General features: G+C 36.2%; 1 protein-coding gene across 1 annotated transcript in view; it reads left to right on the top strand.

The window, feature by feature from the left end:
* LOC107711033 (ventricular zone-expressed PH domain-containing protein-like) overlaps positions 1 to 13,912 on the top strand; it is an 86,566-nt gene that overhangs the window by 18,606 nt on the left and 54,048 nt on the right. Inside the window, exons 5-6 of the mRNA XM_016515937.1 lie at positions 3,409 to 3,572; positions 6,592 to 6,801. Of these exons, the coding sequence (XP_016371423.1) occupies positions 3,409 to 3,572; positions 6,592 to 6,801 (374 nt within the window). The remainder of the gene's footprint in view (positions 1 to 3,408; positions 3,573 to 6,591; positions 6,802 to 13,912) is intronic.

Below are 13,912 nucleotides of genomic sequence, written 5' to 3'. Positions count from 1 at the left end.
ATTTCGTTGTCATATTTCTGATGAAGTTGAAAAAAGTTAACAAAGACCTAAAGTTGCAACTACCAAAAGGAGAGTAGATGGTTGAGCATACGATAATCTCTTGTGCGACAGAATCTCCTGTCTTTACCTGCAGTGCTTCTCATTTGTAATCAGATTTTCAAAAGCTAGGGCCAGTTATGCAGCTCACCGGTGATGTCAGGTTATCCAGTGACAGAAACACTTATAAGCAACTACTGTAAGTACAGTGACCTTGTGACCACCAGTGATTAAAATTGCTGTAAATGTGAACAGGCATAAATCCAATCCTTAACCTCCACTCCTTTTCTCCAGTCCATATCCCAATCTTGGAAAACTAGACATGCTTCCCATTCTCAATTAGGATCTGCTGAATAGGACCCACTGTTTAAAAACCTAACCCTAAAAGACTGTTTTGAAACCACAGAAAACATCTCTTTCATTCACGTGTTCTCTTATTTAATCTTATTATTGAATAATGTGCTATTTAATCTTCCATTGTTTTGGGTTTGTACTGGGTAGAAATAATGGGTCCACAAGCTTTGTTTGTGATAACTGAGTATTAAGGACGAAAAATCATAAAGAAAACATGGCTTGTCAGAAAGGCTCAGATTCTGTTTTTTGCTTCCTGTGGGGTGCTGGGGTTTGAGTCATAGAAATTTGCTGTCATTTTGGTGCTAATCAAAGGCGCCACTTTCACAGTCACGCACATTTCCCCAGAAACAAAGACTCCACACCCAACTGCAAACAATTTGATGCCTTCTAAACCGGGGCTGATGCATGGCTGATATATTTCATGTGCAGGCCCAAGTGGCGCTTTATGGAAACAGAAAGGTCCCATGACGTACCCTTTGTGAGGTCGACATTAATATGTCTGCAACACAAAATGCCTTAAACTGCAACGGATGGATTTTTCTGCTTATGTCAGCCAGGTTTGCGACAACATCAGCATGCCAACAAATCTTTCCAGAATGTGAGCTTTACATTAGTCATCAGTCCATTAACAGTCAGAATTGTACTTATCAGCACGTTCTCTGTTCAGCATGAATTTTCACTGATGAAGATCATACCTCAGATGAAGATCAACCACAAACATGTGGTTCCCCACTGAGGGCGTCTACTTCTTGATGCCTGGTGCAAAAAGTATGGAGGCATATCTGAATGTGAACTCAGGGCAGGGTTACTGGACAGTACAAATGTGAATGACTGGTCTCGTTGTCTGAAGGGAACACAGTGGAAGGTCAGCTTTGGCTAATGCCGTCAATCTGCCACCCTGGAATAAAAAGTGCTGATGATGAAATTCCAGCAGAACCTACTCCATAATTGACAGCAAACTCGGACAATGAGGTCCTCTAATCTAGTTTTAATATGGTACAGTATATTCCATGACATCCTCACACCTACAACCCAACAAGTGGGCTGAGCAGGAAGGAAATATTAAAATGAACACCTGTAGATGTATCATTCCCTTGAAATCAATTTTGTAATTTATTGCACACGGAGTGCACTTTGTTATTTGTTGTACTGAACAACATGTGTTACTGCTGAATTGAAGGAATATTTCAGGCTGGATGCAATGATACATTTACAATAGATGCTGTGCAGACAAGAATTATACAGTTAAAAACAACTGTGAAGTGGTTTAAGTCGTCCTTTTGAAAATGGATTGCTTTTCATGGGGGATCCTTACTTTTGGTTACTTGGTTAAGCTTTAATCAGTTATAAAAATGGGTCTTGTGAATTGGTAGCGATGGATTCAGTGATATGGAAATAAAACAAACCATATTTTAACTTATTAAAAAAAATGTAATACATATTCAATCATTTACTCTTCTGGCACAATAATATACTGTAATGTCTTTATGTATTATATATATAAAAACTATTTAAAAACTATAGTGATCTACATCTACATCAGACAATAATAATAATAACATATTGTCAGATCAGCTGTGTTTTTCTTTTTTGGCACAACCTCTGCTCTTATGACTGGAGGAGCAAAGATCACATGTGTATGTAGAAAAACTTTTAGTTGAGCTCGTTAGTGGTTGATATTTCTCTAAAAATATAGAGATACCTTCTGCCAAAACACCTGGCAAAGAAAAGATCGTCGATATTTCTTATTAACTGTCTAGGGCCAGCAACGTTTCCCCAGCTGTCTCATTATGAAAGGTTATGTATAACACTAATCCTTTATTAACATCACCCGCTGTGTGTAGAAACAGGTGGGCAGGTCTTCTGCAATCCTAAATGTCCCCCCTGAGCCATGCGAAACATCTCATTTACAGAATTATGTCAGCTAACCGACCGCTATGACTTAGATGGCTCGCCAGAGCAGAGATTAGATTTGTTGTTGATGTTGGGTGGGAGTTTCCTACCATATTTTGTTTCCGATGAAGTGTCATTTTTTGCAGTTAAGTGGATGATCTGTAAAAATCGTTCATGACATTAAATCAGGGTGTTAGTAACAGCTGGGTCATGGAAATTGGTAAACTAATTAATCAAAGTCTGTTTACCATAATCTTCCAGTAAACTTTTCAAAGGGCCATTGCATAACATCTAAGGGGAAATTTTGGAGTGATGTTACACAATCTTTTAGTTGCAAATTTAGTTGTACTGTACATGATCGTTTTCCTCTGCATGCAAATCTGATCTGTTTTTCAAGTGGATTTTTTGACTGCAGTAGTGAAACGTGTCCCATGTTGTTATAACTGTCACACTTCAGAGGCTACTGACTGGTGCTTGAAAACCTCTGCTGTGATTTTATTGGTAGTGGTGCCATCCATTCGCCCCTCAACTCCATGATCTAGCATCATGGTGTCTTTTCACTTCCTGTTCCCACACGTATTTCATAGAGCTCCTCTGGAGCTCAAACGGCAAACCGAGATCTTTCTTGTGCTCAGATTCACCAAGTTATAGATTGTTTCCAGATAAAGTGGGGCTTTTAAATTACCTAAATTTGCCTGTTTACACTTAATTTCGAATTCCAAATCTTTCTGTTCTTTGTTGTAGTACAATCATTTGCTTGTCTGCTAAAACAGCAAGGCCTGACATTTCAAACTAAATTAATAAGGAAACAAAGAGCAATAAAATCCATACAACAACAACAGTGCATTTATCAAGAAAAGGGCTTAGATGATGAATCAGTCCTCACTCAGTTTTGCAGGGGATATGACATGCATATTTCCACCAGTGTCCACATTTTTTTGGACTTGGCTGGAGGTTCAGGTCATCAATCATTGTGTTTTTTTAATATATATTTATTTATTTTTGTGTGTGTGTACTTTACTAACAATAACTATGGTATTTGGACATAGATTATGGCTACAATGATCACTTTTCTATATGAGATGAATTATTGATGCTATATTGATGAATTATTGGTTTTGATAGGTAATGCCATGCTGTTGAGAGTGCTGCCATCTGTGTATCCACGACAACCAGAGCCCATCCATCAACACATCCGTGAACTGACGGCGATGATGTCCCAGGTGGATCAGGCCGGCAGACAGCACCTGCTCAGACTACTGCAGATGATCTCTGAGCATCACCCCCTGGTGAGTGAAGGAGAGACAAATGAGTGTGCAAAAGAATGAACGTGGTGTTTGAGGAGGAAGTCTGGTCAAGGTGAGTTATTCTGGGGAACAGTAAAATAATTCGAAGGTCACCAAGGGGGTGGATACATAAATGAGTACGAAGTGAGTGATTTAGCATTTATTTTAAAGCAGACAGCTGCAGTACAAGGTCAAACTCGGAAAAACAGTTTAATGGTTGACACCTCTGGCGATACCATAGTTGAGCAGCCGCCAAACGGATGGGGAAATATCAGAAAGCACATCCTAAACTGCTGGCACCCCTGGCTCTGACTGAAGATAAATTTACAGGAAAAGAAAAGAGGAAACCACAGTTTTGGCAGAAACAGAACCAGTCATCTGTTTTTTTACATTTTGAAATGCTTTTTGAGGGGGATTGAGGGGCAGCCTATGCGTGGAGTCAGAAGAACGCATTAGTCATGAAGAGTTAATTTTGCATTGGGTAATAAGCACATGCATATCACTCAGCTCATCAGTGAAAACATTGGATACTTGAATAGTAGTAAGATTAGGAAAGATTATGAGGCATTATTTCATAATAAAGCTTCTGTTGTCATTTCCTTTTATTAACATTTACCGGAATAGGAAATGACAATTCAATGAAAAATGGTATCGTTTTCAGGGATTAATATTGTCATTCTGAAAGCCCAAAGTCCAAAGCCATTTCCATCATAGACACTGAGGGGCTATCATAAAATAGGATTTTTAATGGCATCTTTAAGGGGATAATTCACCCGAAAATTTTAATTCTGTTATTAATTACTCACCCTCATGTCGTTCCAAACCTGTAAAACCTTCGTTCATCTTAGGAACACAACTTAAGATATTTTTGATGAAATCCGAGAGCTTTCTGACCCTGCATAGACAGCAACGCAACTGAAATGTTCAAGGCCCATAAAGGGTAGTAAGGACATTGTTAAAATAGTTCATGTGACATCAGTGGTTCACCCTTAATTTTATGAAGTTATGAGAATACTATTTGTGCGCAAAGAAAACAAAAATAACGACTTTATTCAACTATTTCTTCTCTTCCGTGTTAGTCTTTGACACATGCGTGTGCATTCCTCTGCTTGTAAACAAGGCGCAGCGCATCTGGGTCCTACGTCAGAACGCTGGCTCCTGCATCAGCAGCATCATCACACGTATGCGTCGTGGTACGCTCGTGAATGCACATCGACTGACACGGAAGAGAAGAAATTGTTGAATAAAGTCATTATTTTAAGTACAATTTTGGCTGTATTATTTGTGTCCACTTCAAAAATTGCTCTTGAGAAAGTTTGTTTATTGTCCCCTCCCCAACTGTTAGATGAAATTTACACCCGTGATACGCAGTATATTTTAATCCAACAGTACCGTATATCCTTGGTCATATTTCTGTTTCACCAGCTAAGATCTGTTGGTGAGCTATATGACTCATACCAGTCATACCAGTTATTCGAACAACACTGAACCAGCACCCACCAGCATAAAAATTCATGAAAGATTTTCTTTTTAAATGGATGGATTGATAGATAAACAAATAGACAGGTACATCAATAGCCTTCCTTCTATAGTAAATCAGAAATCATGTGGGAGAGGAGATACCCCAGGCTCTCTCTGTCCCAGTGCTGCTAGTTTATATAGTGATTTGGAAGCAAACGGGATTAATAAAGATTAGTTAGTGGTTTTCACATCCTGACAGAGGCTGGGAATCCTGCTTCTCACAGGACGTCCTGTCTGCTGCCTTCCCAGCTACACCAGATCCTCTCTTCGTCCTCTCAACCACTGCCAATTCAAAGGTGAAGTGTTTTACAAGGAAAAATTTGAGAATTAAGCAAATCCTCGCTAAAAGGGTGTAGTTGGATTCATTTCATGCTGGAGAAAAGAGCTCATGTAACCCATGTGGCTCATTTGCCTCTAGTCATCACTGCAGTTTGTCATGAATGTCAACCAACACACAAGATGATCTGTAGTTCTTCTGTGAGTCACTGTTCGTTTTAAAGGTCATCGCTGCTTTGCTATAACAGATAGATAAATCTAGATAAACTGTCCATAGTGGGAGGATGATTACGAGTTTCCTTCTGCTCCACATTTTTTCTCCTGTTACTGTCTTCACTAGTTTTTCTCTGCAAACTCGTATAGGAACCAGGGACTCTGGTTAATGGGTGGGCGGCACTGAAATCCACCAACCAGAGTGCTGTGGTACTTTACACAGCACGATTACAACCATATGAGACCTTTGATGAAAGAAAAGTTCAGGACCAAATGAGTGTGTTTGTGGTGTTTTTACTATTTTTATTACATCCCCACTGTGAAGAGTCCAGATTGCATGTCCTTAGATGCTTCCAAGAACAGCAGAGAACTGTAGAAGTGCTTTAATACCCTCAAAATACATGTGTGTGTGTATATATATATATATATATATGTGTGTGTGTGTGTGTGTGTATGTATAGTTTTTTTCCCCACATTTTTTTAAGAGATATAACAATTAAAAAAAAAAGGTTACACGTTTCGTGTTTGGGTCATTTTAAACCTGGGTATGTATGGAGTACCATTAGTGTCAAAAATACTTTTTGTTATATTATCTGTGAATTTAAATCAGTGTCAGAAATATTTGTAAAAATATATTTAGTCTTTTCCCCATATCTCACACACTTTTGGGACTGAATTTTGTTGGTAAACATGAATATGTACACCTATTGACAAACCAATGCAACATTAAAATGTATCACTTTTTTTGGTGTGGTTCATGTGTAATTTCAAATTTCAAATAAGTTTTTAATTAATCAAAAAGGGGTAAATGCAGTAAAAACATAGTAACATTCAAAACTTTTCACATTCACTCATTAATGAGAAGCTGCTCTTCAGATACAATATGGTTTTAGTTGAAAAATCTTAAGTTATGACTGTATTATAAAAAAAGAAAAAAAGATTATTCGGGTCAAAATGGATTTTGAATGCATTATGAGGGTTCAACTTTAGCCTTGTCTTTTTGTCTCCTCAGGTATTGTCGTCTTTGGTGCCATCGTTGATTGTTTACATCAGTGATAGTGATCTCAGTGACACTGCCTTGAGTGTGTTGGTGAACGTGGCTCAGGCAAGCCCCGCCTCTCTCGTTCCTTTCCTGTCCACCCTAAGAAATGTGGGTCAGAAGAACCCTTGGTTGTTGGGACACATCGCTAAGATCCATGGGGCAGTGGGTCTGACTAGTGAGGTGGGCATTTACATCACAATACATGTTCATGCATCAAATCCAGCTAAACACTTAATGTGCTTGGTCATACTGTATGTCAGAGTGCTGAATCTGCCCCAAGATTCATCAGACTGGTCCAGTGTTGTGTGTCTTGTGTGTCAAAAAGTATTTTTATTTGTAGCTTTGTTTTAAAGGGGCATTCAGTAGTTCTCTAAAGTATGCATCACTGTTCTTCATGTTTTTAAGTGCCGATACCACAAAGGTGTACTGACATGGTTCAGCATGATTGTCTCTGAGTGTTTTTTTTTTTTAACACTGATACAAGTGAGTTTTAGAAAGCACTCTGCACAAGAATTAATTCCCTTAAAAAAGTGATTTAGTGAAACATTGCAGGTCACATAATTTTAGCATGTGTACACCATTCAGATTACTCTTCACAAAAACAATTCATTTCTTAATGTGTAAAACTTAAAAAATTAACAACAAACTATTAAATGCACCTTTAAAAATATGCGTCGTCACCGATAGCCTCGTGGGCAGCGCGTCGACATGTAGCGCCATTGCGCTTCGGGCGTCCCGTGTTTGAGTCCCGGCTCGTGTACCTTTCCTGATCCCATTCCCCCTCTCTCTCCCACTTCGCTTCCTGTCTCACTACTATCCTATCAATAAAAGGCAAAAACGCCAAAAATAAATCTTAAAAATATATATATATATATATATATATGCTGTTCATGGCGTGAGACGCTGAAAAAAGTCTAGCGCATATTTACAAGGCCAGTACTAAAAATTGTGCATTCAGAATGGAGCAAAACCTTTATGAAAAGCTGCTAGCAAGCTTTATTACGCTTACAGTATGTCATGACGCGTTACCCATAAGACTTTGCAGTAATAGCTTCTTTTCTTCTTATTATCTTATTGTTAAAATGTTAAAGTTTCATACCACTTGTAACAATGGGAGGTCTTTTTCTTCTCACATAAAACAATAGTTTCAATTTATTTAACATGCATTTATTTGCTGTACGATATCCCTCAGAAAGCTTTCTGCTGAAGAAAGCTATCACAGTCCTTCTCAAAAAACAGGGAGCTAGGTAATATGCATGCCAATAGGAACCTTTAAAGTTTGACAGCAGTCATTGTGAGATGTATTGTTGAAAGAGTTGAATATGTTACAGAAGTGGTGCTTTGATGACAGTAATGGTGTTGCTTTAGGGCTGAATGTAGAAATAGAGAGGAGTTGTAGCACGCTAAAACTGCTGTGATCTTTTATTAGATTTGAGTTCTTGTTGGAATTGAAGTTATATGCTGAAACAGCCATGCAGTGCATTTTTCTCCTGGTTTCTTCATTTGGGATTATAGTATAGATCTGTGCAGCATTACATTTATTTTAGCAGGTGATGAAGAGTATAGATGAATGATGAATGTGAATCGTATCACTCATCAGTTGTGTGTGTGTGTGTGTATGTGTGGATCCTGTGGTTTCTTTGTGTTAGTATTTTGGCACCCTGGACTGTTTTTTTCCAGAGTTATCAGAAGTATTCCATCATATTAGAGAAATTAGGAGAGCATAAAATGAACTTTGCTCTTTTTGGTCTGTTGTTTTAGGACACATTTTCACTAGACTTCCTCTTCCTCCTTATCTCTTAAAATCTCTGTTTCTGTCACTGTCCTTATGATTTCTATTTATTTCCACAGTGAGTTTAAGTCAAAAAAGGTTCAGTTTTTCTTTCTCTCCTTACATTTCTCAGCTTTTTCAGTTCCTTTTCTTATTTTCCTTTTATTCCATAGTTGCCTTTCTTCTTGTGTTCTTTTTCATATATCACTTATTAGTGTTCTTATACACTCATGAATTATTACTAATTATTTGCTACTTCAACCTAAATTATTACATGGGGATTTATCAAAATAATGATATTTAAAAAAGCATCATATGACCCCTTTAAATCTAAACTGTAAAAATGTACTATGGACTTCAGATTAAGTTGTTGAGAGGTGTGCCATTACTTTTAGAAGTGATTAAACTATGATACAATAGACTTTAGTCATTTTTAATTTTGTTGTAAATGAAAAGGTGTAAGGTATAGATGTACAGTCTGTTCATTGGATTGAACTGCAGCGATTCATACATATAGGTACGTTTTTTTGAGTTTTTCGGAAATTAGGTAGAGGCATGTATTTCCAATGAGCCTGGGTAGTTTTTCAGAGTTTTAGCAACCACCTTCAGCACCTTGGTATTGTGTTGGTGACTTTTGCACAAGCAAACACCTCTCACTTTTTCCTCAGAAATTGTAAAATCTAGTTCATTTTCTTTTTTTAAAGATTTGTTTTTGGCGTTTTTGCATTTATTATAACAGGACAGTAGCTAGACAGGAAGCGAAGTGGGAGATAGAGGGGGACGGGATCGGGAAAAGTCCATGAGCCGGGACTCGAACTTGGGACACCCGAAGCACAATGGCACTGTAGCACACTGCCCACGAGGCTATCGGCACCAACTACTTCATTTTCTTTAGTTCCCCCGCACTAAATTATACTTTCGTTTCACTTTCAGCTACTTCAGTATTTGTTAGCAGTACTTGAATCACTAATGGCTCTCCTCGCTTTTTTTGTCATCATTTTCTTGTTAATTAAGTAGCCCGAAAGTGTTGACACAGTTCTGGATGTGTCAGCATTACTTAGCTTTGCTCATCCCTGAGGTGTTCCAAACCTGCTTGCTGTGCCGAGGGACGAGGACTCATTTTAACACGTCATCACTAGTGTGGAGAGAGAGCTCTAGCGTTCGTCCTTTGGTTCTCTTATCGGTTTGGTAAACCGATACCTGCAGCGTACTTGGCTGTTTTTCAATGCTGCCTAATGTGTTTGCTTTGGAGATGGACCACGGTCTGACCAGTTGTGATCAGGGTCATGTGGAGATAAAATGGCACAAGCTGATTTAAATCCAGTTACTTTCTGAGTGGACCTACTCAGAGCTCCCATGTGCCTTAGCAGCAAAATAATCAAGGAAATATGGCACTGTCTTCAGCTTTTACTTCTGTACAACCATGTATAGATATATAAGATTTCTGGTTAGGTCTGTTGAGGAAATGGCCATTTTTTTACTAAACTGGCTTCATGTGGCCACCTTCCCTGCGTTCACAAAGTTTTGTGTGACAGTGTTGGCTTGTTAAACAGTCACATGGATATGTGCCAAATTGCTGAATGCTGAAAAAGTTGTTTCTTCCTTTCATATTTGCAGAGGGGCAATTAAAGGAGACAGCAGAATAAAAAGACCAAAAAGAAGTGTTAACATGGTTTTAGAAAGGCGCCACTGAAATGTGAGCCACTCAACATTTCACACAAAAACAAACACATGCTCAACCACCGTGGAGAATAGTTCAGACTATTGTTGGATGGTAAATCTCAGAAGATTACTCAAGACAGGCCAAATTGCTCCCTTTTTTCTGCGTAGCGCCACATGCTGCGAATCTGCATTTCTCAAAGTGTTCCTGCTCCTTCTGGGAAAAAAAAAATGTTGTAGGTAAAGACAAAAAAAAAAGGCTGGATTGAATTGAGTTAGCATGTACTTTCTTTTTTTTTTTTTAAAAGTCAAGAAAGTTAAAAAACAACAGAGAAGTTAATTATACCACTCCATTATAAACCGCAGCCAACCACATTTACATTTAGAGTGTTTTGAGAGCGAACTTTCTAAATATATTCAACTACTGTTTTGTCTTATTTCATGTCCAGTAGACTGTAGCCAGGGGTGTCACACACAGGGGTAAACCTGGGACAGAGTGCATAGGGCCCAGAGGCTGAGAGGGGCCCACAACCATGTCCATTTGGGGGCCCGACTGAGAAAATATATTTCATTTATTGTGCATAATATAATTTTTCTTTCATTTCATTTTCAGCGTGAAATGTGACATTGCTTGACAGTTTTTGTAGGATTCACTCAAACCATAGTATATGAATATGTTGGTCAGTGTGGTATTGCCATAGGATACAGACACAGTACTTCTTGTAAGGGTCATTATGTACTTTATTTGTGGTTTTGAATATTTTCCCTACTCTCCCACCAAACCTTGAAGAAATTATCACATCTTTTATAAGAGATCAATTTAATTAGATTTCTCCCTGGCCCTTATTCTCATTTCCTTTTGGTGATGTGTGACATGTCTGTTAAACCCGCATAAACAACAGAAAACACACACGGATTGGTCCTGCGGCTGCTCCATAACAGTCACGCTGCAAAATACATGATGTTTTTTGATGCAACGCATCATCATATATTCCTACATAAATTTTGATGACATGTTTAGCTGTGTACTTTCCTCCTCTCTACTTGTTTATTTGCAGATGTCCTGCTAAGTGTTGTTTGTGAAGGGATTGCAATGATTTGAGAGCATGTTTGATGACATCTTTGGTTTCGAGAGGGCAAGTTGATTTGTCTTTCTTTTGATCCATTTCAGTTAAGCAAAGTGCTGTAACTAATTTATTTCTGTAATTGTGACTGTGGGTTGTTGTTGAGAGTTTGACTAGCTATGAAGTAGACAGGACAGTTTATTTCTCAAACTTTCCAAAGTGTTGATAGTAATGATGTAAACCATGTAATCCTTGCCAAAAATCATGATGCATGTACATATTTTGTCTTAGGGTGAATAAAAAAAGTAAAAAACAAATTGTGTGTGTGTATATACATATACATATATACATATTTGTTTGATAAATTTTTCTGCTGAATAGTTAATATTAATAAATGCTGTCAACATTACATTTATGTGAAATATTTAGAAAATGGAATGAAACTTTTAATTTGACTTCCCATCATGCTGAGGAAAGAGTCCAAATTATGTTACTCCTCTGTGTGAAAATGTTAAGTCATGTTTATTTTTTGTAATGGGGCACAGCTAAATATTAGGGCTTTGGTAATTAAAATAAGTTGGTTATGGAAGACACTCTAATTCCATGACTGGTACGTGTGTTACAATGGTGTGTGTGTCATTCTCTTGGTATAGGGTCCAGCGTGCAAGCTTGCCTCTTGTTCATGCTCTCTGTATAATTCTTTTGGGACGTTTCTTAGAATTGAAGGATGTTTACACCAGTCTGAATGATGAAACATGGCAGCTAGTCCATGTGCGAACCACAGTGTGGGACATCAAGCGAATATTTCTGAACAGTGCCTGTTTTTATCGGTGCCAGTAAATGGCACAATTGTCGGCTTTGATTTGGCTTTGCATGTTTTGCCTAACTATGATATTTTTAACATCTGTTTACGTCCTAATGACTCAAGAACAAGTAGATTATTTGCAGTAATGACTCAGGCACAATCACCAAGGGTGTTTTGTAACATGCTACAGCAGCTTCCAAAAACAGTTTGTCAGATAATTGTTTGCAATTTTTCCTAGAAACTATTCAAAATGGAAAGCTAACCTGACACGATTCGATAATATCAGCGACAAGCAATTTGTTTGTCCACACAAGAATTGACACAGCGACAAAACACGACAAATGCAACAAAATGAATAAGTACTTAATCAAGTTAATGTAAAAAAAAAAAAATTGCTGTTTTTTCCCATGTGATAAAAAAAAGTAATTGCAACTTTTTATTCTGACTTTTTTTTCTTGCAACACTAAGTTTATATCTCTCACAATTTCTGTCTTTTTTCGATTCAGAATTGTGAGTGAAAAAAAGCCAGAATTGTGAGATAAAAAGTCACAATTACTTTTTCTATGTTTTTATTTCTTAAATATAAATATATTTATACAGTTTTTATTATTTCTTATTTCAGTTTCAGTTTTAGTTATTTAAGTACTTAAAGTTACACTAAAAGAAAATGAGAAATTATGCTTTGGCAACTAGCTAAATTTCTTTCTTTATTACATTTATTTTACTTCAGTTAACATTAATTTTATTTCAAGTAACTAAAATGTTTTTGTAATATTTTTAATTTTAGGTAATTATAATAACCTTAAAATCAATCAGTATTTACTCAGTATTTGTCTTTCAATACATAAATATGAAGATATATTTACTTAATAAGCACTTTTAACAATTATTTAAAACTTTTAAAACTATTTAAAAGTTTAACCGTTGCTTTCAGAATGTTTTTTTTTATTTAGTGAGTTTAATGCTTTAATAAAGCAAGAACACCTGGGTTATGAAAATCAAAGAGTTATTTCTTCTTCTTCTTCTTCTTTTTCTTCTTCTTCTTCTTCCTCTTCTTCTTATTATTTTCAATAATAATACAATTTTCTGGCTTAATCATAGCTGAAACATCGTTAATTTTATGTCCTAAGAATTATTTTGCCAAGTACATTGGTAACTTTCTCATATTTGGCAATATTTCATAAAAAAAAAAAAAAAGTTAAATAAATAAAATAATATGAACAGGGCCATCTTACGCTGACACCTTATTGTAAAGCAATGTTATTTTAGTCTAGGTACTATTATAGTTTTTGTTAATATTTTGAATTATTTTTATATTTTCTGCTGTCATTTTCATTTTAGTTTAAGTTTTAGTAATTGTATTGTTTGTTTGTTTTTGTTAGTTTGTTGTTTTTAAATTTATATATAGTTATTACATTTTATTTCAGTTTTAGTGTTAGTTATTTTAGAACATCAAGATAAACTAAATGAAAATGGAAATGCTGCCTTCTCAACTAACTAAAATAAAACAGTTTAAGAATTTTACTTCAGTTAACATTAATTTTATTTCAAGTAACTAAAATGTTTTTGTAATATTTTTAATTTTAGGTAATTATAATAACCTTAAACTTAATCAGTATTTACTCAGTATTTGTCTTTCAATACATAAATATGAAGATATATTTACTTAATAAGCACTTTTAACAATTATTTAAAACTTTTAAAACTATTTAAAAGTTTAACCGTTGCTTTCAGTCTTCTTCCTCTTCTTATTATTTTCAATAATAATACAGAATAATCTATTTTCTGGCCTGGCATGATTTATTCCTGATTAAAATGCAAAAATGTAAGTGTACAGTCATGGCCAAAAGTTTTGGCAGTGGCATAAATTTTGTGTTTTGCAAAGTTTGCTGTTCATTATTTGTAGATTATTTTTCCACATGTTTCTAGTATACTGAAAAACAATGATAAGCATATCATAAGTTTTAAAGGCTTTTATTAAAGGCTTCATAA

This window comes from Sinocyclocheilus rhinocerous, unplaced genomic scaffold (assembly GCF_001515625.1).
Source record: "Sinocyclocheilus rhinocerous isolate Xijiao unplaced genomic scaffold, SAMN03320098_v1.1 scaffold943, whole genome shotgun sequence".
NCBI classification, from domain to species: domain Eukaryota; kingdom Metazoa; phylum Chordata; class Actinopteri; order Cypriniformes; family Cyprinidae; genus Sinocyclocheilus; species Sinocyclocheilus rhinocerous.
This window is presented reverse-complemented; position numbering and strand designations above follow the sequence as displayed.